This window comes from Lepidothrix coronata, unplaced genomic scaffold (genome assembly GCF_001604755.1).
Source record: "Lepidothrix coronata isolate B3197 unplaced genomic scaffold, Lepidothrix_coronata-1.0 Scaffold6, whole genome shotgun sequence".
In the NCBI taxonomy this organism is placed as follows: domain Eukaryota; kingdom Metazoa; phylum Chordata; class Aves; order Passeriformes; family Pipridae; genus Lepidothrix; species Lepidothrix coronata.
The window spans coordinates 7,890,102-7,914,648 of record NW_016690186.1 but is presented as its reverse complement, the minus strand read 5'-3'; the positions used below and the strand labels follow the sequence as shown (position 1 = coordinate 7,914,648).

At 40.1% G+C, this 24,547-nt stretch overlaps 1 protein-coding gene across 7 annotated transcripts in view; it reads right to left on the bottom strand.

The window, feature by feature from the left end:
* ZNF521 (zinc finger protein 521) overlaps positions 1-24,547 on the bottom strand; it is a 236,066-nt gene that overhangs the window by 8,531 nt on the left and 202,988 nt on the right. For all 7 annotated transcript variants that reach the window (XM_017833380.1, XM_017833336.1, XM_017833345.1 and 4 more), the window contains 2 exons: positions 21,252-21,383; positions 18,457-18,572 (listed from right to left, as the gene is read on the bottom strand). In XM_017833380.1, coding sequence (XP_017688869.1) covers positions 18,457-18,572; positions 21,252-21,383 — 248 coding nt within the window. The remainder of the gene's footprint in view (positions 1-18,456; positions 18,573-21,251; positions 21,384-24,547) is intronic.

Sequence of the window (24,547 nt, the reverse complement as noted above, 5' to 3'; positions counted from 1 at the left end):
GCGTTGGCAGGGGGCTCCCTGTTAAGCCTCTGACAGAAATCAGAGTAGCTCGAAGGCTGTTTTAACCCATGGTGCCAGGCAATAACCTCCCATAAGCCTCCTTTACCCTGTTTGTTGTTCATTGAGATGCAATGAAACTTATAATGATGCCTTCTGTTTCAGGCAAGATGAGCCTGGCTGCACGGGCAAGGTGTGTGTATTACCCCCATAAACGATAAGATGATGGTGATGGGGAGAGAGGGCAATGGTTAGCACATGTTCACAGCAGTTCATCAAAATTGGGAAACCTTCCTGTTCATTCATGCAGCAAAGGGGCTGTACTGCTAATCAGGATCAAGGCCTAAGTGTTGCTTGTAGAAAAAACAGGGCTTTTGTGATACTGCAAATGTTTGAAATTAATACACGGGCATCCTTCCCCAATAAGAAAATTGTTCATTAAGTGGGAATAAAAGCTTAAACAAAAAAGGCAAAAGGAGGCACTTCTGAGAAATATATCAAAAGTCTTATTACTTTAGAATATGGTTATGATTACCCTGGTATAAATTAAGAGAAAATCCTCTGAAATCAAGGGAGTTTCAAGATAGGAACAAGTAAGAATAGAGCCGGGCCTTTTGTATTTAAAACAAAGTGAATATTGCTCATATACTCATCGATTCTTGCACACCCTCTGCAGGGGCCACAGCAAGAACTCTGTTCACCCTTTCAGACACAGCCAGGCAAAGAGCAAGCAGAACCCAAAGCTGAAAAAAATCCAGATTTATCTGCAGCTATCGTACAACAGAGTAACAGGGGACAACAAGTCTTGATAGGCAATACTGCCTAATAAGATATTCAGGGATTAAGTCAGTGTTTTACAAGACACAAGTGTTCATGGGCTAGTAGTTGCTCTGCTTTATTTCTTTTTTCTTTTTTATGTTTAATTTATGCTGGTGCTTTCTAAACTATGACATCCGTAAACAAGTTTAAGTTTGACCGACCTCCCATTTTACGTTCACAGTCAGCACTCCTACTTTGTGCTCTGATTTTAGATACCTTAAAGAAGTCAGTGGGGGGGAGAGAGGTAACAAACCTAAACAACAAAAACAAAACCCTTTGTCTGACAATATGTGTTCATCTTATGTGAATACAAATTTGCCTAGCTGGAAGTAAGAAACTGGCTGCTGGAACTGGAGCTACACTATGCACAGATTCATTTATAGGTCAAATGCAATTAAAGAAACTACTACTAAATATTTAACAGCTCAGTGCAGTAATTAGTGACAAATAATAGAAGCTTAAATTGATAATTGCACAGAAATGTCCTGTTGGAAACATTACACGTTTCTTGCTCTTCCTCTTTCTCTCATACTCACTGAATCCTGATGTTTTTCAGGGATTAAACTGACAAATGAATCTGGATTTTATATATTTGGTCTGCAATGAAGTTTTCTATGACTTCTGAAAAGAACTTTCCAAGTGAAATTTCTTCTCAAATTTCCATTCTGGTTTTTTGCTTTAAAGCAGAGTAACTGCTAGATCATGAATTGATTTCAAATCTTCAACCAAGTGGCAGATCCAGAATTTAAGCTCCTGTCCATAGGATTCAAAAGGTCACCCAATTAAAATGGGGAAGCACACAGAGCTGTGATTTATATGCAAAGGGCAACCTTTAAAAAAATGATACTTTTCCAGTTTTTCACAGGTGCATGCACAAGAATCCCTTTGAACAAAATTACAAGTGAAATTACAAGTTTCCTGATACAGCCTGAAAGAAAAGTGCTGTAACTTGTCTGCACTCCTATTATGCAGACAGACACATCCCACACTTGTATCGATTGCTGAGTTCACCTTCCTACCTCCTGACATAACACTGGGTATTGTGCTTTGCAGGTGACATGGGGACAGCCTGGAATCTGGATTCCCCGCACATTGCCAGCTGGTGCGTGGGGCCTTGTACAACAGCACTCAGCACATGGGAGGTTACGGATCAGCCTGAGATTAACTCACAGCGACTAACACCATTTTCACTCAGCTAAAAGCAAACCCTTAAACAGCCCTGTTTTTAAATCACCAAACCTGCCTTTCGTACGTGGAAATCATATTTGGAAGTTATCCAGCCACTCAGCATACATACACCCAGTTCAGAGAATGCAGGAGTGGACTGAAGCATATTTTGGATCCTGAAATCAGGAATGCAAGTGAAAATATGTCCCCTCATCCATGGTATATCAATTTTAGAATGTGTAGGAAAGAAAAGGAAAAGCTATGGTGTTCTGCTAGCTCTCCTCCTCCTCTAAATGCTCCAAACTCTGTTGCACGTTGGTGCCTCTTTTTCCTTCAAGGCAGTCTGCAAGGAAAGCCAGATTGAGCAGATTTGATAATAACAGCCAAGGATTTCTGAGCTGATAAGCAGAGGTCCCCATGGACTTTGCTCTCTGACATCCTTCACAACTGGTTACTGAGCCAGCCCATCTTGGACATCTTACAGTCCTTTTTCCTACAGCTCTTTAAACAAGGAATAGCAGGAACTGGGACAGTGCTTATGTGGCAGGCTTCTGGGGTGTGTGTGAATTACAAATGTACTTGTTGGAAAAGAAACTAATAACTATTTTATCCCTTCATAGCTGGTGATTAGTTAAGACAGTTAAGAACCCTATGTTGAAACATTTTGTTCTTAGAGTAACCTCATGTGAGTTCCCCCCTTTTCAGTCCAAGAAACTCCATGTTTTAAAGGTGATTTCTATACAGACCAGAATGCTACTCTGCCCTTTATAAGGAAGGGCAAAGTAGCCGTTATCTAAATTTTGTGAGGACACACACTGTAAATCAATAAATCTGGAGCATTTACTGACATGTCATAGTAGGACAATAAAATTTCATGTTTGTCATTGTGGTTGTTGGTTGTAAAATTGAGAAGTCCGGATTCTCTATTGTCTTCTATTTGTTTTGTTTTGTTCAGTTTTTAACCCCCATCATTTGCATTCATGTAAAAGAAGTGTGAAATGTGACCACAGTTTAATGGGAAGAATTTTACTCTCACTTTCTCCTGTTTACAGAACTTATAAAAGGGGGAAGACAGTGAAGTCCAACTCTTACAATCTAATACTCCTCCTTCAAACAAGAAGTACACCACAAAGAAGCACTCTTTTATGCTTTTTTTCCTTCCTTCCTGTGAGTGTAGAAGTATTCTCTGACCAAATGTCATTCTTTGAGGCTGGTCATTCCATTTCCTGTCAGACAGCTGGCCAGTGACACGTTGCAAGTGAGACATGTCATTAGATCCTGCCTTGACCCTGTACTGACAGTAGAAGAAATGCCCCCACCCCTCACTTCTGGCTTTGGCTTGTGATACTGTGGTACTCCTGTCTCCTTGGCTACCTCCTGTGAGGGGATCCAGCCTCCTGCAGCTACTGCTTTCACCCCTCGTTGCCCATTAGGACTGCTTTTAGTGTGGCAATCTTCGAATTGAGAGAAAAGAACCACATTTACGGGGAAAATAACTGGAGACAACACTTACACTCATTTGCTGTCTATGTTTAGTGCCAAGGTGTCTGAAACAGAGAACTTTAATTCCTTTACAAAAAGATGTGCTGTAGCTATGGTGAGGCTAATCTGTAACCCTCATAGTCTTATATAATTTGCTGCTCCAAGTTAATTTTAATTCATTACAATAAAACTCACCTAATTAAAAGAACTCTTTAAAATAAAGTATTAGCTTGAACCCAGAAAAAAAAAAAAAAGGCAGAATCTTTGCTATTGGAGGGCAATTCATCATACCACAGTGCACACTTATATAAATTCAAAGGTAAGCTATAAACAAGTACCCACAGCAATAGTGCCATGCATAAAGGGACAGGCAACAGGAGGCCTGCTTTCTAATCAGCCCTCAAAGGAACCTGCCACACAGAAGTGGCACTTATTCTAATTTAAAGCTCTCACAGTTACTTTAGCATGGCAAAATTTATAAACTAATAACTTTAGTAAACAGACTGGCACTCCAAACAGAAAAATAAACCCCATGCAACAGTTCAGGCCCACAGAGAAAACAGCTTTCCCAGAAAGGTACTGTTTTCAACAGTGAGATGTAACCTTTCTTTGGGGGCTGCTCTTATGGTCCCTGATGCTCAGTAACAATTCTGCACCATCCCATTACATCTGTACTGTCACTTCACTGTGGTCTGTAGTCACCACAAATCTTTTCTACATCTTAAGGCATTTTACACACCTGTATATTTGTGTCCTGGTCAGCTCAACCAATGAAATACTTCTGGATTTGAAAGAGCCTGCTCTGGGACTATGACTTCCCTTAAAATGCCATTAAATAGTCAGGGCAATCTGCTTGCAAAATGTCAGTTGAAAAATGTATTTAATATTTGCAATTAAAGCTCACATTCTTTCTCATCTCTATTAGTTTTTCTTCTAAGCAACTATTAAAAATTACAAAAACTGTACTGTTCCCCATTTAAATACATGGGAAAAAAAAAAAAGAAAACCAGAAAGCAATAAGAAGGGCTAAGCAGAAAATCTCGTAATACATGCAGCACAATATTGGATTTCTTTTTTTTGTTATATCCTAAACCACCCCCCTTTGTACAAAGTTCCTTTTCAAATCAAAGCAATACTACATTAAAACTACTGCAGGCAAAATTCTAAGACACAATGCAGTTTGTGTCAGAACACTCATCACTTCAGGCTGACCTGTCAAAGTATCTTGGGGAACATGGTTAAAAGACAAATCTGCAAGTTTGTAAGAAACTTTGGAATGATAAAAAGTATGTGTTGCTCACAAACCACGGAATGCTAAGCAGTGTTAACTGAGCTTACTTATGCCTACAGCAGATGTCTGTCCCTTCCTACTGCTTCTAGGCACACCTGCTCAGGCTGTGCTCCTAAGAGCATTGAGAGGGAGCCAGCATTTTGAAGCTCTAACAAAAGAAAGCAAATAAATAAAAAGTTTGTGCTCAAATGAGTGATGTGGAGTAGAGAGATCAAAATTTAGTACTGTATGCAGAAATCTGCTGTCAGCAATAGAGCTATCTCATAAATTTGATATGGGTGAAGTTATCAACATGACGTTTTTGGATCTTGATAGGCAATTTCTGTCACCTGCATTTCCAGGAGATTCTCAACACCTAGCAGAATCTGACCCCTGCACCCAAACCAATTTCTTGGGGGACCCAGCATGGTCTCAAGGTGCCTCTTTTTAGGCATTAGGAATTAAGATTTTGGCCACAGGGCTTGCTTTTCCAGAAACGAATGCAATTGTCAAGACAATCTGCAAACTCACCAGAGAATAATTTCTAAGGGTTTTTGAAATACCTCTTTTCACAGATATATTTCTCTATTAAGTTCTGCACAAGGGTCCAACATCTGCAGAGATTTACAATTCTCTGCTAGATTGTGTACATTGTCAGACTAATTCCTATACAATCACTGTATGTTATCGTAAATCCATGTGGCCTAAATATTCAAATCATGGGCTACCACAGTCCTCAGTGCACGTTAAAGCATTCCTAAGACTGCCCGAATTTATGCCAGCTCATAATAGCCCCATGGGATTGTTATACCAATTAAAAATCCCTGGAATTCATCAGAGTCTGAGACATGCCTGTGAGGACCAAAAGGGAGTGATACAGAACCAGCTTGCAAAATAAACAGGATTTGCTGCGTACTGAGGGAATCCTTGGCTGTCTGACTAAGGTACCTTTTATACTGGCAGGGGATGCAAATTGGAGCCTGAGGATCTGCACTTTCATTTTCAAAGCTCTTTGCAAACATCAACCACTTCACCTTCACACCACTGCTTCAAGGGAAGTAAATATGTACAGTTCCAGCATCTTCTGTTTTCTGGAGGTGCAAAGAAGCACAGGGCATTTTTATAGGCACAGTCTCTGTTCAGGCACAAAAGGGAGCTTTTGACAACCTCTTCCTTCGTGGGAAATGAGTTTCCCAAGGCCACTGAGGGAACTGGTGGCAGAACAGGGTTTACTAGAGAGGTCCTCCAGTCCAGTACTAAGTCCACCCTGCCTCCCCTGCAACACATCGAAGCAACTTGCTGAATTCCAGCCGTACACTGCTTTGCTGTAGAGGACAGATTACTGCATGTCATCCTCTATAATCTCTCCTGTAAAAGGAATTCTACACTCTTCTCCGGGACCTCCCCCTTTGCTTCCCCCCACAAATGGTGGCAAGGTTAGAGACAAGTTGTTTTCTCAAGGCTGAGATTAAAAATGGCTCTGTGTTTTGCTAAACATTCCTCTGAAGCATGGGCAGCGCGTGCATGCGTGTCTGAAAACGACCCCAATGAAAGGAAGGAATGAGAGATGCTAAACAATGCTGTGCAAAGTTGCAGACTGTTCGGCTACAGGCCAGAAAATGAATCCAATTTTTCATTCTGTCATTATAAATATTTCAGTGCAAATGGTACTGATTTTCTGCAACTGTGGTTAAGCAAAGGGCCTCTGAGTGAATATTTAAGGAAAAAAAAAAGAAAGAGAAGAAGAAGAGAGAAGGGGAAAAAAAAGAAAATAAGAGGGAGGGGGAAAATTAAGGTTAGCAACCAATTAATTGCAAACTTTCAGTGTAAAAGATTCTGGGAAAAATTCTACAGTGATGTAGCGTGTGACTCGAAGGAGGAAAAAAAACATTTACTCTGCTCTTCTTCTGACAGTTTCTCATAAAATATCTGCAGTCCATCTATCTTTTAGTACTCCAGGCTCCTCTGGAGAGCAGAAAATAGTAGTTTAAAGCTCACTTCAGTGCCAGTCTGCGGGAGATTGCTTTCCACAGGACCCCTGCTGATGGAGGCCTAGGGGAAGAGGCCCAGGAGTTATTCAATCAGTCCAAGGCTCTGGGGCGGCTGGGGCTCCTTTGAGGGCTGATTATAAAGCTGCCCTCCTGTTGCCTGCCTCCGAACAGAACGAAATGAGCAGCCTCTTGCTGAGCAGATTCTGCAAGAAGGAATTTCACCTGTCATGGAGTTTGTCAGAATTTCAAGATTTATCTTGGTGCAAAATTAATAAAATACCAACTAGGATTTCAGCCTGACTACTCAGCTGTGTCATCTCAAAGTGATCTTTCACCTAAGAAAACCTGGACACAGAGCTACTGAAGTCATTCATGCCCTACTTTTGCTCAGGAGCTTCGGCAGATGATATGACCGAATAATAAAATGATTAGAGGTGGATTTCCTGACAATTACACCCAACGTCAAGTGCTGGGTGGGTGCTACTGTCCTAATGCATGACCTTCCACCTTACTTCTGTGGTTCCTAAATCTCCCTGGAATAAGCTAGGAATCTGAAATAGAAAAAGATAATTTCTGCAGTTTATAACCTAGCAGGTCCCTTATGGCAGCACATCTGTTAAGTTCATACACTAGTATTTTCCAGGTCTGGATTTGATTTATAAGTTTTAAAGGAATACAAACAATAGACTACATGAGATTACATCCAGTGAAACACTGAAAATTAATATTGCTGTGACAGTCAAGTACATGGTCTTTTAACCATATTCTGAGTTTAATATTGCGGTAAAGTGCCAGGTTGATAAAGCATCATCTAAATCTCTGTGAACTGAGTTCAGTTCTTTCAAAGCTAGACAGTCTCACCAGCCTTCTGACAGTGCCTTACAGCAATAATAATAATAACAAATCTTCGCACACTACCTGTTTAGTTAAGATTGTACTTTCCTATACTACTTGGTCACATGAATTTCAAGTCTAAGTTAGCAAAGAAGTAATTAAGTTGCAGCCTGCAAGAGAGCTTTTCAGCTAAAAGAGGAGATCAACTTGGAGAAAATAAAATTCAGATGATGGGTAAATAAATATTATTCAATTTTCAATGCTTTCGGTTCAGATCCTGACATGGAGAAACAGAGATCCACTGTACCAAGAAACAGCAAAAAATGCCCAGATTGGGAAGAAAGATGTATTTGCCATCAATAGCTCTTACCCTAAATTGTGGTAATTTCTCTATATTGTTCAAAGCTGGTTGCTGTTTGAAGCAACAAATCTACCTTTCTATTTGCTTCCCAGCATTTTCTAACAAGAGCTTAAAACAAATGGTAACATATCCTTTACCTGCCTCCTCACCCTTAAATGACAATTCAACATTAATACACATCATAAAGCCACCTTTACCAGGCAGTAGTAGTCTGACAGTTTTAACACCAAGAGATCTCGCAGTAAAGAGGGAGAGAGAAAGCACGAAAGTGAATGCACAGATGGTGGGAGGGGACACAGGGTGCTCTCAGCAGGCTACAGTAGAGATGCATTAACTCCACAGAGGGATAAGGGCTTCCCACCAGTACAGTCATGAATTATAACTGAGCATGGGAGTGAGTTCTTAGTGCCTGTCTCACAGCAAATATACTGTTCCATTTTCCTGCACAATCACCTTTCACCTTTACAAATGCAAAGCAAAGCAAAATGCACCACTAATATTTAACAATATCCCAGGTTCTTTATCTTACATAGCTCATATCTACACACAGGAAGTATGGGTGCGAAGCAGAGTATTCACTTACACAGAGTATCCCTGAGCAAATTTACACACCCATGATCCATGCATGTGTCTAGCAAATCTGCTGCAAAATGAGACTATAACAACACAGATAAACAACTAAAGCTGCACGTAGATATGTGTGTAACTCAGCAGTATTGGTTCACGAGAACTGAGTCATCTCTTTCTCTCTTCCTTTGTTAACAGGGTGGAGGACACTCAATTTCAGCTTTGAACACAAAGGAATCTCAATGAAAAAAAAACACAAGAGCCTGCAAAAACCCACTCTTTTTTGATCTCTGTTTGATAAAAGCGTGGGGAAACCAACCACAAAATAACATGGAGAAAAGCTAAACCTAAAAGCTGTTCCTCCTGGTTTGGGTTTTGTAATGAACAGTTCGAGATATGTAGCCATCTGCATCTGAGTCTTTTTGTCTAATGTTTGTAATGGAGTGGCCCAAGCAAAAAAAAAAAAAAAAAAAAAAAAAAAAAAAAAAANAAAGAAAAAAGGGGAAAAAAAAAGAGTAGAAAAGCTACCACTCTTGAGCCAAGATTGCTGTTTACTGGAGTGTCTCTTTATGAATCACTGACCACACCTTGTTTTCCCAAACTATCTGCACCTCCTCCTTAGGGGAATTCATCCCCTCCCAACTTTCCTCCTACTCAATGAACCTATCAATGGAGAAAACTTGTTACTTTAGGCAGCTGAAAATTTGACCAATTTTAAAGGATTCATTTACCATGCCTTTCACTTTCGTTTAAATCCTCAGTGTTTCTGTTCTAAATGACAGCATGGCAAGCACTGCTTTTAAGCACTATTCATCTTGCCTACCACATCTCAGCCTTTCACACAGACAGTTGCTCTCTCTTCAACAATGGAGCCTTACTCCTTTATAGCTTGAGGGCAGAGACTCTCACTGGCTGTAGACTTGCTGCAAATATCACAATAAAGGACACAAATGTGAATTTCTCATAAAATATGGGTTTGGCTCTGGAGGTACCTTGCTTTAGAAAACTCTGTCAAGAGCAGACAATATATCTTTCTCCAAAATGCACGGCAGCCACACAGTTGAAAGAGTTTTTCCAAATGATCTAACATGTCAATGGAATCAGTATGCTTGTGAATTTTACACTTTTCTCCACTTTAGGTCCCTAATCGATATTTTAGCTTCCTTCACACTTAACATACTCAATGTTGGTTTGGCAGCATGTCTTCGGAACATAAAAAAAAAATCTCTGGAGCTTGAGGAGATGCTCTGTGGTGCAACAAAGTAGGGTTTGAACCACAGATCTTCAGAGGTGGCAGGTTTGCTGCTACCAAGCCCCTCTACCTATGCTTTTAGTGCACTGAAAACACAGAGGGGTGAGGACCCTGGGGTATATGTGAGCCATGGCAACACTGCACCAGTATTGTGGAGGGAAGAGGGGGCAGACCTTGAGCCTCAAACTTGCAGTGATAATGGTGTGCCACCACTTGTTGGGAAATGACGGGACCACTGGAAAGTGGAGCAAGGAATGAGGAGCTTAGTCACAGGGATGGAGTGAGGGGGGCCAGCAGTGGGGTAGGGGGAAGGGAAGCAGATTTGCAGAACTGGCCATGAAGCTCCTCAATACACCATAGCTGGATGCTTCATAAAGTCACACTGATGGCAGTCCCGGAGATGGCCATCTGTTGTCAGCTCTGGGCCAGATGAAAGATAATATAATGGCAGCTACTGGTAGCTAACAGCAGGGCAGTTGTAGGAAGGAATGCATCCTAGAATGAAGAAGTGGTGCTTCCTGTTTAGCACAGAAAATCAGTCATCGATATCAACTACATTAGCAAGAAATTAATGGGTGGACAATTAGGAGAACTGAACTGATGTACCAGGGAAATTATTCATAGGCAAACAGAGTGCTTATTTCTTCTGCTTAGTCCAGGTGTATGTGCCAACTGATCTGACTAATGGCAAGGTGTGGGCTGAAACGTTCAGGGCACAGATGATAAAACCTCATTTTCTGCAAAGGGCAGAATTCCATTTCTAATGATTATCTGTGGGTCAGGGAATACATTTGTTGCTTTCCCTGCCCTGAATCTATGACAGGATTCCCTCATGTTCACTGAGGTTTCCATAAGGACTGAGGATAGAAATTGGCCTTCATGTAATAACAGAAATCCCCCTTATTATTACCATGATTTATTTTTACAAGTGCCTTATCATTATTATCAGCATCACTCAGAAGAAAAAATGTTTGCCTTCCCAAGTACTATTATTTCTATCTTGTTTCTTTCTTTGTCCTATAATCTCCTTTCTACTTTTCTTCTACTCCTTTGCCTTTTGTTCTCTTCTTCTTCTGCCTTTCTGTGCCTTTTTATTTCTGCAGCAACTTTTGATTTGTTTCTTTAGGCTGAAACCTCACACACCTCGCTGTTCTGTTTGCTAAAAAAATCAGAAATTATAATTTTAATGTTGACATGTAACATCACTGATATGTTTCAGAGTCAACACTTAAAAAGACAAAGGATTAGTGGCACTTATCTTCTGATTGTCATGGTTTCATGCTGCTTTCAGACTGGAGACAACAAACTTTATTTAATATTTTTGCATGACACAGTCTTTGCAGTCATAAAGATTACAAACTGTACTATATTACCCGATTCTGCAAAATCTATTTAATGTGGACCATATAAGTCAATATGGAGAACAGATTCAAAGTATGGGTTATTTTTTTTTAATAGATACTTATATTTTACAAAAAGAATCCTGCCACACGAGCATAAAAGGAAGAAGTAAGCAAAATAGGGACATATATTCAAGCACATACATTTTTTCGGTATGACTCTATCCCCCTTAAAAGAGAAGGAATATACATTTCTGCTTATTTTTGCATGGGTATGTCATGGGTGTATAGCTCAGTACTTAGTTTGGACAGTATATTTAGTTTTCGGTACTTTACCATTTTACTGTTCCTTAAGTCTGAATTTATTTTCAAGATCAAAACGCTGTATTTAAAGGCAATATTCATCACTTAACTGCTGCACTAAGTCAATTAATTCTATATTTTCATCAATAATATCACTCAAGCATCTGAAAAAACAAACCCATAATTTTGATTCAATTGCTCCAGAAATTTAAGGAATGTTTTCTCAGGAAATGTATCAGGGATGTTGTGAACACATTGTTTCCTGCTTATTTACAGGACAAAGTGCAGAAAATTTCACAAGCTAACTGCAGAGTTACAAGTAGATGAAGTAGGTGGAGACAAGTAAAATGCATTAATACTAAGCTCATCTTTGACAAGCACTATTTAGTGAAATCAAAATGGTCCCTGAAAAACTCTGGCACTTTGGGCTTGGTGGGCTTTGCTATGTGCTATAAATATTTATGAACTAATGAAGTACCCACAGGGAGTGTTTACATTTGAATAGGCCAATCAAAGGCGGGTGAACTCACAAGCTCCAAACCTGGAAATTTCTTATTTAGAAAAGAATTACGGCATGAAAACCTAATGTGGCCGTAACACCCCTAAATCCCCAGGAGGGAAGGGGCACTGGAAGGGAATTCAAAGTATTTTTTTTGTGTTTAAACTTTGTTTGACATTGAAGCAAAAGACTTGCGGGGAAACACTTTGAAGGTATGTCCTTAAAGAGCTAATGCATGAGTGCCTCCACCCTGTTTCTCTTGATTGTCTTTTTGAGAAAATCTGCAAGGAAAATAATTTTCCCTTCTAGGGGAAAAAGTCTCAAATCTCAGGAACACAAGCCTGAATTTTTTAAATCTTGAAAGACATGGAAAAATACTCAGTGCACATACTAGTGCACATGTATCTGTCTGAAACAGAACACACAGTAAGGGTTTGGGAAAAAAAAAAAACCACTCAAACTTGCATGCAGTTAGCATGCAGCTCTATATAGTTCCCTCAAAACACAAGCATAAATTACAATCCTAGTATCTCTGGAACACATATTATTATCATTCTCACTCATGACACAGAGAACACGCATGGTTATGTGGAGCAAGTTAGTACCTGACCTTAGAACTGAATCCAGCTCTCCTGATTCCTAGGCATTTGTTCTGAGAAAAGCTACCCGACTGTCTGCTAAGGACTAAGGCCAACATTAATGCATTTGGTGTCAGTATTTAGGCATCAAAAGTGTTTTGCTGAAACCTTAAACGGCGCTATGGCTGCTCAGCACCTATGCTTTTGTGAAGGTTCCTGACTCCAAGCATTTTTGACCTGATTTCCTGAGGTACTCAGCACCAGCATCTTGCCTGGCCTTAACTGCAGCTGGAGGTGCTCAGCACCCTCTCAGAAATAGGCCACTGAATCTGAAAATGTTGGCCTAAAGCTTTGACTGTTAATTGGATTCCAGGTAGGCTTCTTTTTAAGAAGAGCTGACAAAGTTATTCCCTGCTGGCTCCTGGCCTTTGGGGCCTAGAAAGCCAGCATCTATGTTCCACTCCTCACCCTAAGAGTTTGGGGACCTAGAAATGCCAGAATTAATCTCCAGTTTCACTTTAAAAAATGTTTTGAGGCCATTTCTTTGTGAAGAAAACATCCTGCAGGTTTGAAAGTTTTGTCCCTGTTTTTGTGTAAAGAGTATAAATTATTCATGGTCTCCCTTGCTGTCATGGAAGTCTTGGGACCTACATGATACACAGACTTAACTATTGTGGGGGCCTTGACAAAACAATCCTAGATGGAGGTAGTAGTGCCCCTGCTGCTAAGGCTGATGCTTTTCCCACACCAATCTCTTTCTCAGCTGGCCCCAGAAGGCCTCTACCACAAGGAGACAACCCCAGCCCAGGTTAATTAGCAGTTTTCTCTAGCTGACCCCCAGATGAGAGAATTTAGTGTCTGAATCCCAGTTCTACCACTGTCTCCACTAAAGGTCTCAGTCAAGTCTTTAGTTCTTGAAATAGCCTAGAGCTTTCTTAGTTCTGCTCCAGCTCAGGTCAAGGGTATTTTAAAGGCCGTTTTAAAATGCTGAGATTTTTGGGAGCATTTTACAATGTTGAGATCTTTGGAAAGCTTAACCCTTAAAGAAATGAGGAAGAAACTTGAAGATTAGTTTCAGCAATGCTAAACTTGGAACATGAAAATGTTAAAACTGGAAATCCAGAGAAGGACTCACATAAAGCTACATAAAACTTCTCAAGACTATTCTATACTGCCTCTGCCCTGCTTTGTTTCAGCGGCTTGTACTGGGAGCTAAGAATGTTCTCCTGCTGTTTTAAGTGACATGAGTAACATCTGCTATGAGTGCTTCATTCTTTCTTTCATCCTTTCCCTGGGGAAGGAACTGTGTATTTTGTTTTGGTAGAGCTCTGTTTTTGTGGATTGGGATTTTGGGGAAGGTTCAGAAATCTACATGCAGGTACATATTTATATGGGGGAAGGGAGCCTTTGGCACATCTGGGTGCACCCTGCTCTTAGAAGTGTAAGTGGAGGACATTCATGGTAATACTTAACTGCTGTGGAAGTCTGTTCCACGCTCCCAGGCCAGGTTGTGAGAAAATTCTAGCTCCTGAGCAAACAAGCTTCAGCTCTTTGATAAAAATGCTCTTTGATAAAAATGCTAACAAAGTAGGGCTGTCAACTACCACATTGTTACCAAATGGGAAGAACTATCTCTGAGATGTGCTTGTCCCAGTTCTCTAAGAATATTAAGGATTGCATCATGGAGCACAACTGGACAAACATGTAGGAAGGCAGTGTAGACAGCAAGAGAGCTGGTGAATACGCTCCTGGTCTCCTTTGCTACTGAGGGCCAGTGCTGCAGCTCTCTGTATTAGCTGGAACGTCCTACAGGCTGATGGCTTCATGCCCAGGTATTCTGTGCTGATGGAGTCCAGATGGGAAGCAGCAAGGGCGTGAATCACTGAGGCCAGGTCCCTTTTGAACAGGATGGGAAGCAACTGCTGATCCAATTATTTCTTGCCCTAGTTTTCATGTCTGTAAAGTAAGGACACTTAACTACCCCAGGGGCAACTAATTATTAGTCACAAAATGTTAAGTAAATGTTCTAATTCACCAAAAAGAGAGATAATTCTTGTATTGAGCAAAATGGTGCTGACAGATCATGTAGTCTTGGCTAGCATCATATGCAAAACTATTATCATTGATAAAACACTGAAAAACCTGTACAGCTATTCAGCGATTCTACCAGACATTGGTACCTGCCTGATCCAGCAACATCTGCAAAAAAACTAAAATTAATTCCTTCACTCTGGGTAACACCCCACAAGAGCATCTTATTCCTCCCCACAAACACTACAGTATGTTGTGTCCCTGGAAGTGTTCAAGGCCAGGTTGAACTGGGCTCTGAGCAACCTGGTCTTGTGGAAGGTGTCCCTGCCCATGGCAGGAGGTTGGAACTGAATGATCTTTCATGTCCCTTCCAACCCAAACCATTCTATGATTCTATGGAAGTAAAACTAGGACCAGAAATAGGAAAGGAATGGCTACTCCTCATCAGAGACAAGGGAGGCACAAACATCAGTTCAAACATGTAGGCCTAAGTCCAAAGACTAAGGCAAAAAAAACAGGTGCTGGAAATAGCATGTGGACAGGAAAAAGAAGTTTTAATAGGCACAAATTCCTTTTTTGCTTAATGAAAATTCAATACTAATATAACTTAGGGATAAGGTTCCTTAACTTCTTTATCAATTAAAAATTCTGTATTATGGATGATGGATGGAGAAGACTGTTTTAGTTATATCTACCCTGTACAGAGAACTGCATGGTCCAGGTGTTCAGTTAGAAGATTTTCAACTTTTGGGAGAAAATTACATTTACCTTGCAGTTTTATTATCTGATATCTAAATTTTAAAGATTGTTACAAGCCTATATTTCTATAGCCTATTCTTTCTGAACAGGAGTCAGAAAATGCTAAGCAAAGAATTGTATTGGGCCAAACACCAAGTTAAGCACCATTATAATGCATTTATTTTCTGTTTTCTTGAATTCATTCCCTTTAATTATCAGCTGTACCATACATGTGGATACGGCTTCTTGCTATTGTGTTCTGCCCTGCTCTACCTTGTCCATGTTCTCACTCTGCCTGCCCTACAACCATAGAGTGCTGGCTTCTAATCTGAAATGATTAGCATCTCCCACGCATGGGAGAAGCACTGTAGAGGCACATTTAAATTAAAAATAAGGAAGTTCTTGATAGAGGGAATAAATATACTGTTACGCTGCAAGCCCCAACACAAACCACGACAACGTGAAAGGATAGAGAAGCATAACCTGGAGGCTAGTTGCCAAAGATTCCACTGCTTCAGCTGGTAGATAAACTGAACAAAGCCATGCCTCCTAGAATAGGTTTTAAATGAGAGTCGGCTAGAGATCAATGTATTTTCAGCAGAAGCAGACTCCAAATGTCAGTACCTACTGGTCTGCCTAAGTGCTCTGCTGCCCTTTCACCAGCCTGGGTAAGTAACTGGAGGTAAGCACAGCAAGCCAGTGATCCCAACAAATAAATGCAAATGACATGACGGTACTGCACTTTTTTAAACATAATGCGTTCTCACCTCGGGTGGGGCTACCCGAGTTAATTAAAATAATAAACATAATGAATTAAGTGAATAAGAAAATGAACACCTTGTCATTTTTGCAAGTGTAGATAAGCCAGAAAGAGGCTGTCTCTAAGGGTATGAAGATGTGGTCTAGTAAGAGCCTTCTGCAGCATGGAACTATCAACACACTGACTGTCATTTAGTCAATGTAGAGCAGAATTTGTTTCCCTGTAGCAACATTCTTTTGTGTCCTTCACTAGAAAACCAGGAGCTTCAGTTATGCTGATGTTTCAATGAACTAGGCTTAGATGGAGAAAGCAAAATCTTGCCCTGGTCTTGGGCAGGAATAAATTTTGAGTGGAAAAACACGTAGGTTTTTTATTACAATAAAAAAGCTGAAGGCAACTGCATGGGACTCCATGGATTTTGAAACGAAAGCATATTCTAGGGGGGATAGTCTTGTAGGGATTACAACTACATTGCCTGTTTTGCATCTTCATATTTCAGTTACCTATTCTGCTTTTTAAAATCCAATCTGAATTCTACTGTTAAAGTAATTTCTATCTTGTGTTCCTGTTTCTTTCTTTTCATAATTGTCTTTTGCAAAGCTGCACCTTCTCTCTTCCTGATTTTTTTCCTTTTTTTCCCTTTCGGTCTTTCTTCCCTAACAATCTCTCCTTTCTTTTTCCAGAACTGCTGCTATTTCTACTATTCCCTACTTCCTCATTTTGATTAATCAAAATGAATATCAGTGAGTCAAATTTATTTCTTTTTCTGAAAAAGCAGTTTCACCTTATTGGAAATATTTTGCAGAAAAGCTCAAAAAGTATTTTGACAAAAAAGAATTAAAGAAAATTATTAAAAAACCACAAAACCCCAAACATGTTGTGAAAGAAACACACAAAAAAGTAGTTTCTGACCTTTCCTCGTACTGCTCAGTTTCTCCTTTATTTTTTCCCATAAATCCAATAGATTTCTACACAATCCGGACTCTTTTCTGACTTCAGAACTCAATCTTGCCTATTTCTGTCCATCATTATGTATGAGTGTCTTTTTCCCTAAATGTCCAACTTTTTGTTTTCTTCTCCTTGTCTTTCTCTTCCACTTTGTGTCACAACTTGCAATACCTGGTATGGATTGTAAATGAAACAGCTTTGGATCTATTAAAAACATGAGAGACATACCGCCAGGTACCTTGGAGTGTTACAGGGGTACTGCAGGTATTGCAGGAGTTCCCTTGACCCAGGGGTCCACTCAGAAGGAGGTAGAGAAGGCTATCAGAAAGGCCTTATTGCATATTGTTTTAATGCACAAAGAAATTAGGAAAGAGAAAATGCAGTGTGATCGACATAAATACCAATCTCACACACAATGAATTCATGCATGGTTTGAATGCTCAGATTTCCTTTTTCTCCAATGAAGTATTTCATATTGTCAGTCCAAACATTAATATCATGTTCAGAGCACATAAAATTTTCAGTAATGAAATACTAAGTGGGCATATATGTACGCATATCTCACTAGTCTTTTGCCTCTGTTGATGAGATTAAATCCAGATCTGGTCCAACGCAAAATTAATTGCGGACACCTCAGTCAAAGGAGTTAAGAGATGGGGGCTCATACTAGAAAAAACTACTGAAAAACTGTAAGTGCAGAAAAATCTTTTGATTCCAACAAGATCTCATGGCAGACTGTATAGGAAAGGCCTTACTATGGAAATATTTCTCCTTGCTCATCTGTATAGACCATCAAGGACCTTGAAAATTTTTCCTCTGTTAACTGTTCCTAATACTTCAATATAAACTGCAGTTGTCTCAAAGTGTAACAATACATCAGGAATAACACACTACCCCTTCTCACTGCAAGATGCACGGTGCAGAATGTTAATACATAGTAAATAATCCCTTCATCCAAATTGTTTTCAGACCTTGTTCAACATTTCTTTCTTTCTCTCTGTCCTTTTGTTGACTGTTAATAAACAGTACCATTACAAGTCTGACAACAGCCCAGAAAAAGACAGTATACTATTCATTCAACCCTATTTTTCTCCCAGCAAGTTAAAAGATAAATTCGGTCTACTTCCCCCCTCCCTCCATCACTACACTCCTACTTCAGTTTAGCTTTTCACATTTAAAGAGAAAAGAATACATTTATTTTGCATTTCACAGCTTTACTAAATGTTTTATGGATATCAAACAGAAAAATAGGATGCCCATTTCTCTCTCCTAGAGAATATCTTGAGCTGCAACAACCTACATCACAAGAATCCAAAGATGGCTCCTGAAATTCAGGTCTGTACCAGACGGCTTTCTGCCAGCACCTTTTTGAAGCATCATGGGTTGAATCACCTGCAATTTCTCTTGTCCTTCCCTCATTCCCATCCTGATGATAAGCAAGTATCGAGGAGGTCATAGTAAGTAAAGCTTTGAACTCAGCTGTCAAATACACATTAGAACCCCCAGCTAATAAGTGTACCTGCAGCTCTGTTTGGAAGAAGAACTTCTGTGGACACTGTGTGCAGTCATAGATCTTGTCCTCTTGTCCATGGGCTGAGAAAATATGCTGCTGCAACTTGTTTGCTTGGACAAACACTGGAATATTAGACAAACAACAATATTTTCATTGTTTTGCATTACAAGTGAAGAATTTTTTATAAACAATCTCCCATTAACACTCAGCAATTCCAAGACATAAAATTAGACTAGTGCACTCTGATTTCTCCGTACACTGTTGCTATAATGGGTATTGATGCATGTTATTTATCTACAAAGTATGATCATTCTTCTGAAATGAATAGAAACAGATCCCTTCTTTAAGGAAAAAAAATCAACTAAGGTAAAAAAAAGACCCTAATAGGACAACCAATGAAGATTTCAAACATGAAGAATCTAAAAATGCCATTTCCTGTTCAGAGTTATTTTTTCATGCTTACTGCACTTTGATTGAATACACACAAAACTTATTTCCTAGCAACCAACAGGTTTGGAAAGCACAGATGCCAGAGTCCTGTTTACTCTGTGTGCCTAAAGTTAAAGCTAACAAACAGCTCTGTATTTAAATGTGTTAATGCTAAAAATTATATCCCACAGCTACACTGGGGCAATGTCTATAAATGTGAAACAGAACTGAAGGTAAATTCTCTTTGGATACTTTAAGATCAACTCTGCCTACACACTGAATGCAAGGGTTTCAATAATATAAACATGTTCAATTTTAATGACTACAAAACAAGGCCCTAAGACTGTGTAACAGTTTACCTAGGAGACATACTATTAATAATTAAATTGTATATGCCAGAGGCAGTGTTTGGGTTGGCAGCACTGACTTCTGATGGATGCCTGGTGCACTGTGACCTAAAAAAGTTTGCATCTACAATATTAATCTGTATAGGCAGGGAAAGGATTTATTAAAGATGCTGGCATTTGACTTTGACTCCACTCCTAATCATTAAAATTATTCTAATTGCAAGGCAACAAAAAACAACAGAATATTGTTCTTCTGAGTCATACATTTTAATCACATTTCTCATTACCCTGGAAAAAAAAAGATCAGATTCCATTTTCCATATAAAACTTATATTGGTGATTTTTACTTCTTGTTAATATTCTAGCAAGATGTGCTGAAATAATTTAATGTCATATTGCTAATAAAGCATCATTGTTTATGATTAATGCTCACTGTCTATTTACCCCATCAGCAAAAAGCAAAAAGTATTTCACAAAGATTGGAATCGACTTATCTCCATATTCTTTAACACATTTTACAAGGCTATTGGCTCAAAAATTAAAGGATTAGTTTTATCAGGGATCTTGCCCACATGCAGAAGCCTCAGTGGGTACTCTTTACATATGCAAGTTTTTATGTTGCGTTTACAACACCCCAAACTTGGAAACTGAAGAGCCATCATTACATTAAAAAAAAAATCATATCATAAAATGTAAACAAAGAAAAGGAAAAAAATTAGTAGAATCAGTAATAAAACTAAAACCTCAAAATGATTCTTAACAGAAAGAATTACTGAACACAGACACCTCACAGATAAACTGTTCATGGTGGTACTGTCCATGCTCAGACATTATTATGAAAAGCTGTGCAGTGAAGATGAAATCTGTATTTTTTTAATTTTATAACCCACAGAAATGTGTGAACCTGAACACAGTGAGGTAATAATCATCACCAGCCACTGTATCTGAAAGATGAAAAATTCAAATTTAATTTTCCTCTATAGCACTTGCTTAAGGTTTTATTGAGAGGGGAGCTGCCAAACAAAGAGAAGTAAAGGAAGGTATTAAAAGGTCTATTTGCTTATCAATGAAAATCCTTCACTCCCATTAATGGAGAACAGAAACCTTGAATGGCTTCCAGAATTAGCATGCCATTGATGTGAGAATACCCAAAGTGTGTTTTGTCATGTTTGTGATTAACTTTGATTTTCATCTTTTAAAGCAAAATTGGGCATGCAAGCTTCATATTAACACTTACGCTTTAAGTTATCATTTTATGAAATGTTCTACTAAGAAGTCCTTAGAAAAACTCACAACAACTCAGTAGGCATCCTTTTAATGTGTTTTCATTTCTAACAACAGCATTTTTCTGTTCTTCATTATGGCCCAAACACTGCAGTGCTTAGGCCTACTGGGTCAAGTTATTTTCTCACTTGGGTTTTACTACTGAATAACACCACTGACTTCAGGAGGATTATTCCACACTTGGACCTGTGTCAGGGGAGAGCAGAACTTGACTTGTGGCAAGACAGCATGGTTTGCTTTCTAAAGCACATTACAAGAGTGTTCCTTCTCACCACAAGCCAACAAACACTCGCATGTGGGCTTTCTTACCCGATCAGAGGAAAATGCTGCTTTACAGGCTAAGCCTGGGAACTAAGGCCAAGTTCTGCTCTGATTTTTTTTTGTTTAGATGAAACATCTGTAGCTTTAAAGCACAAATTTATGGACAGTTTTAACCTTGGCAAGTTTGGAACATTGAAGTGATGAACATGATACTGTCGAAGGTAACAGACTACCACTTCTGTAATTATAAAAAACCTCAAACTTCCGATAGAAGAGCTTGAAATGCAGTTCTTACAGACGAATGCCTGATCTTCCAAAGAGCTCAGCTTTCTAAACGATTTCCAATCAATATTACTAAAGAGTGAAATGCAATGTTCCCTCCTAAAACAGATCTAATGCTAGCACACGATACATTTTTCAGTGGAGTTCAGCAAGGTCAAGCTAAGGGCATGACTGGGACAAGCAGTGATGGTCTCCTACCTGTAAAGCACACCGGACATTTGAAGGTGCCCCCCATGCCTTCAAAGCTGTGCTCTATCAGGTGGCACTGAAGTTTGGCAGGAGAGTCGAATGTCTGATTGCAGAGTTTGCATTCATGGTTCAGTCCTTCATCTGCAGGAGAAATGAAAGGAAAAGTGAAATGTACCACAGCCCTTACAAAGTCCAACACAATCTATGAACTGGAGAGACTTTTTGTTCTCCTAAGCTCAGGAAACTGGACGCCCCTCAGCACCTACGACTTCTGAAGTGTTCTTTTACCTGGAATGTTCAGAATGTACAAAGCTTAACTGGGCATTAAAAGCACAGTTTTTCCACTTAAAATTAGCACCAAACAGAAATGCAGAGCATTAGCCTTCAGTAGGGAATGATGACTATGACCTGAAACATCATAACTTAGCAGAGCCACCCGATCACAACCAAGTACATTTGCAAAACAGCACGTGAGGAATTTAATGCCAGTCACACATCATCCCATCTACCATGGGTAAGAACCGTGAATGCAGTTTTTGGCTTTCTGGATGAGATGGAGTTTCTTGTAACCAGCAAGAGAGGGGAGGGCAGTTTATAACCTCACATCACTCATGCTCCACGTTTTCAGTCCCATGGGCATACATGGAACCTTTTGCAAGCCTCAGGATTTCAAAACTCCCTTTCTGGCACTCCTGGATTCTTCTCTCTTTATTTGCATTTCTCCTCTAAACAGCCCAGAAAAGTCCCTGTGTGCCTTCTGACGCAGCTTTCCCGTCCACGTCCTGTGGCTTTAAAACCCTTCCCGCTCCCTGCTGCTTGTTCCTCTGCTTCCTCCCATTGTCCTCCAAGGCCGGCTGGTGCCTGGCACCAGGTTCCCTTCCTGAGGGTGCTGCAGGATTCATCCACTCTGCCATGAGGGCAGTCAGCGGCTGTCCTACTTAGAAACAGTTGCTAGGTAAGAAGTGGCTTCCAGCCCTGCTGCAGAGGCCTCAATTCCCACAGCACTGCTTAGAAAAGGTCCTTCTGTATGTCACCGGTGTGCTACATGAGTAGCATTGATCTCGCAGGTAAATACTGTATCTGATTATTAAAAAACAAGCAGGAACGGTGAATGGCACAGCTCCTTGCCATTTCTGAGATGGAAAGGAGTGATTTAGGAGAGTGAGAGTGCTCTGTCCATGCCAAACACCTAAACACCAGGTTGCTGGCCTCGCCCCATACACAGTGCTGCCTGCAGTGATGATTAGTGACTGTGATGACGGGCGTTTGCAGAGGACGGTGAGAGCAGAGACAATGTTTTGTATCCCACACAACAATCCTTCCCACCAGTGTAAAGAGAACATGCCATGGTGTTTCTACAGCTATGTGGGGCCACATGCCCACTAAAAATGATCTTTAGTGACTTACCAGAATTGAAAAAAATACCAGTGGTAGCCCTTAGCCTTCACTTCTCACTAGTCCAAAAGCTAAATTTCACCTTTGTTAGCAAAGGGGGGGAATTAGTAGGCTTTAGACCGTGTGAGCTAATCAGGTGCTGGTGGTTTCAGATGGGACTACTCAAAACTACCATTGTGTGGTTTCTATGAGGTGTCAGAGCTCTTCACAATAAGAAAGCAAGGGGCAGACAAAATCCAACAAAGCCAAAGATTTACACTAAATTGGGGTGGGTGATGGAGCGTCTCCTTTGGAGTAAACAGGTAAAAATACACTGACTAGAAATATTTCTATCCTGGCAACAGTGTGTAACTGGGGAGCTCTACCTTCACTGAACATTCAGCTCTCATAGTGTTCATTTCTATGATGCCTCCATTGCCTTTCAACTGTAAACACAACTGTGTTTTACATGTAGTAGCTGTGAGAGGACTCCATATCAGCTCTTTAAAATGGACACATTGGCATGTGGCCACTTTTCTAACTTTCTTGCTTCCTGTCAGTCTTGGTGCAACAGGACAAGCGTGGCTGATCATCGTCCGCTTACAGACACAGCAAATGGCAGAGTTCCTTGCCTTTTCTAACCAACCCTTGATTCAAACAGTGCTGAATGTTCCTGACTACTTCCACATGCTGCAGAGCTTTCAGAGGGTGTGAAATGGCAGCCCTGCTCTGAGAGTCAGCTGAAAAATGTCAGTGGTCCTGGCAAAACCATGCCTCCAGACTATTGCCACTGAAGTGCCTGCCTTCGTTACCTACATCAGACAGAAGAACTTGACTCCCAGCCTGCCTGACTGGGCACCAATTTATAGCTGGATCCACTGAAGACAGCTGTCAACACAAACTCAGGCAAAGGCTCAAGTCAATCTCAGCTGTTTTGACACCACAGCCTCTCTGGAGAGACTAGAATATGGAGGCTGCTGAGGTACACAACCCATCCAGCCAAACACACTGGTAGTCAGGTACCATTGGCTGATAATACCCTGTGCAAAAGACTCTCAGGCAAAGATTAAGGGTAGGTGACACTTTCTCATATGGTAGACGACACCTTTTGTAACTTTTCAGAGATAAATTAGCAACCATTTATCAAATATATGCAAATTATTTCATTAACAGGGAAAATTTCAGCAGATTCTCAAGAGTTTACTGGGATTTGGGGTTTTCCACCATCACTGACAAATCCTTCCAGTATGTTCTGCTTTTGGTACTGCTGAGAGAAGATAAGTATGGCCCATGCAAGCACCATCATGAAGGTGCATGAGCTGCACGAAGCAAAAGATCCTGTCATGCACCAGTACAAACATCTAAGAGAGATGGCTGCATCCTCCAGGGCAGATTGTATGCTGTGTTCTCCCAACAGGCAGCAACCCCTCTGAAAAGAGGAGGAAGGTTCAACAAACCTTTTCTAAATGCCTCTTCTTTCCTGAACTTGCTACTTAATTATGAGAATTGTAAAGACTGACAAACATCATCTGATTATTTCTCCTATATCCATATCCTTGCCGTGCTCATTACCAAATGGATAGTTGTGAAGATGGTGCAAGTCCCCACAAAGGGCAGTTACGAGCTAAAAAGCCTGTAGGGTAAAGTTTCTCCATCAAACTGTTTGTGCTGATATACACAGTCAAAGCAATTAGGACAAAAGGAGCTCCATCTCAGGATCTTCCACATGTCAAGGTGAAGATAATCGATGACAATTCTCAAATCACAGAGTTACTGTTGGCAAAGTGTAAATGAACCATGCTAATCATTCTTGAGCATGGGAAAACTGAACAGGGAGTTCTTCAAACATTCCAAGGAAGAAAGACTTCCTAAAAAGAAATATTTTTATATGAAGCTACAGAAGGCAGAGGAGGCATTTTTTTGTGTGTTTC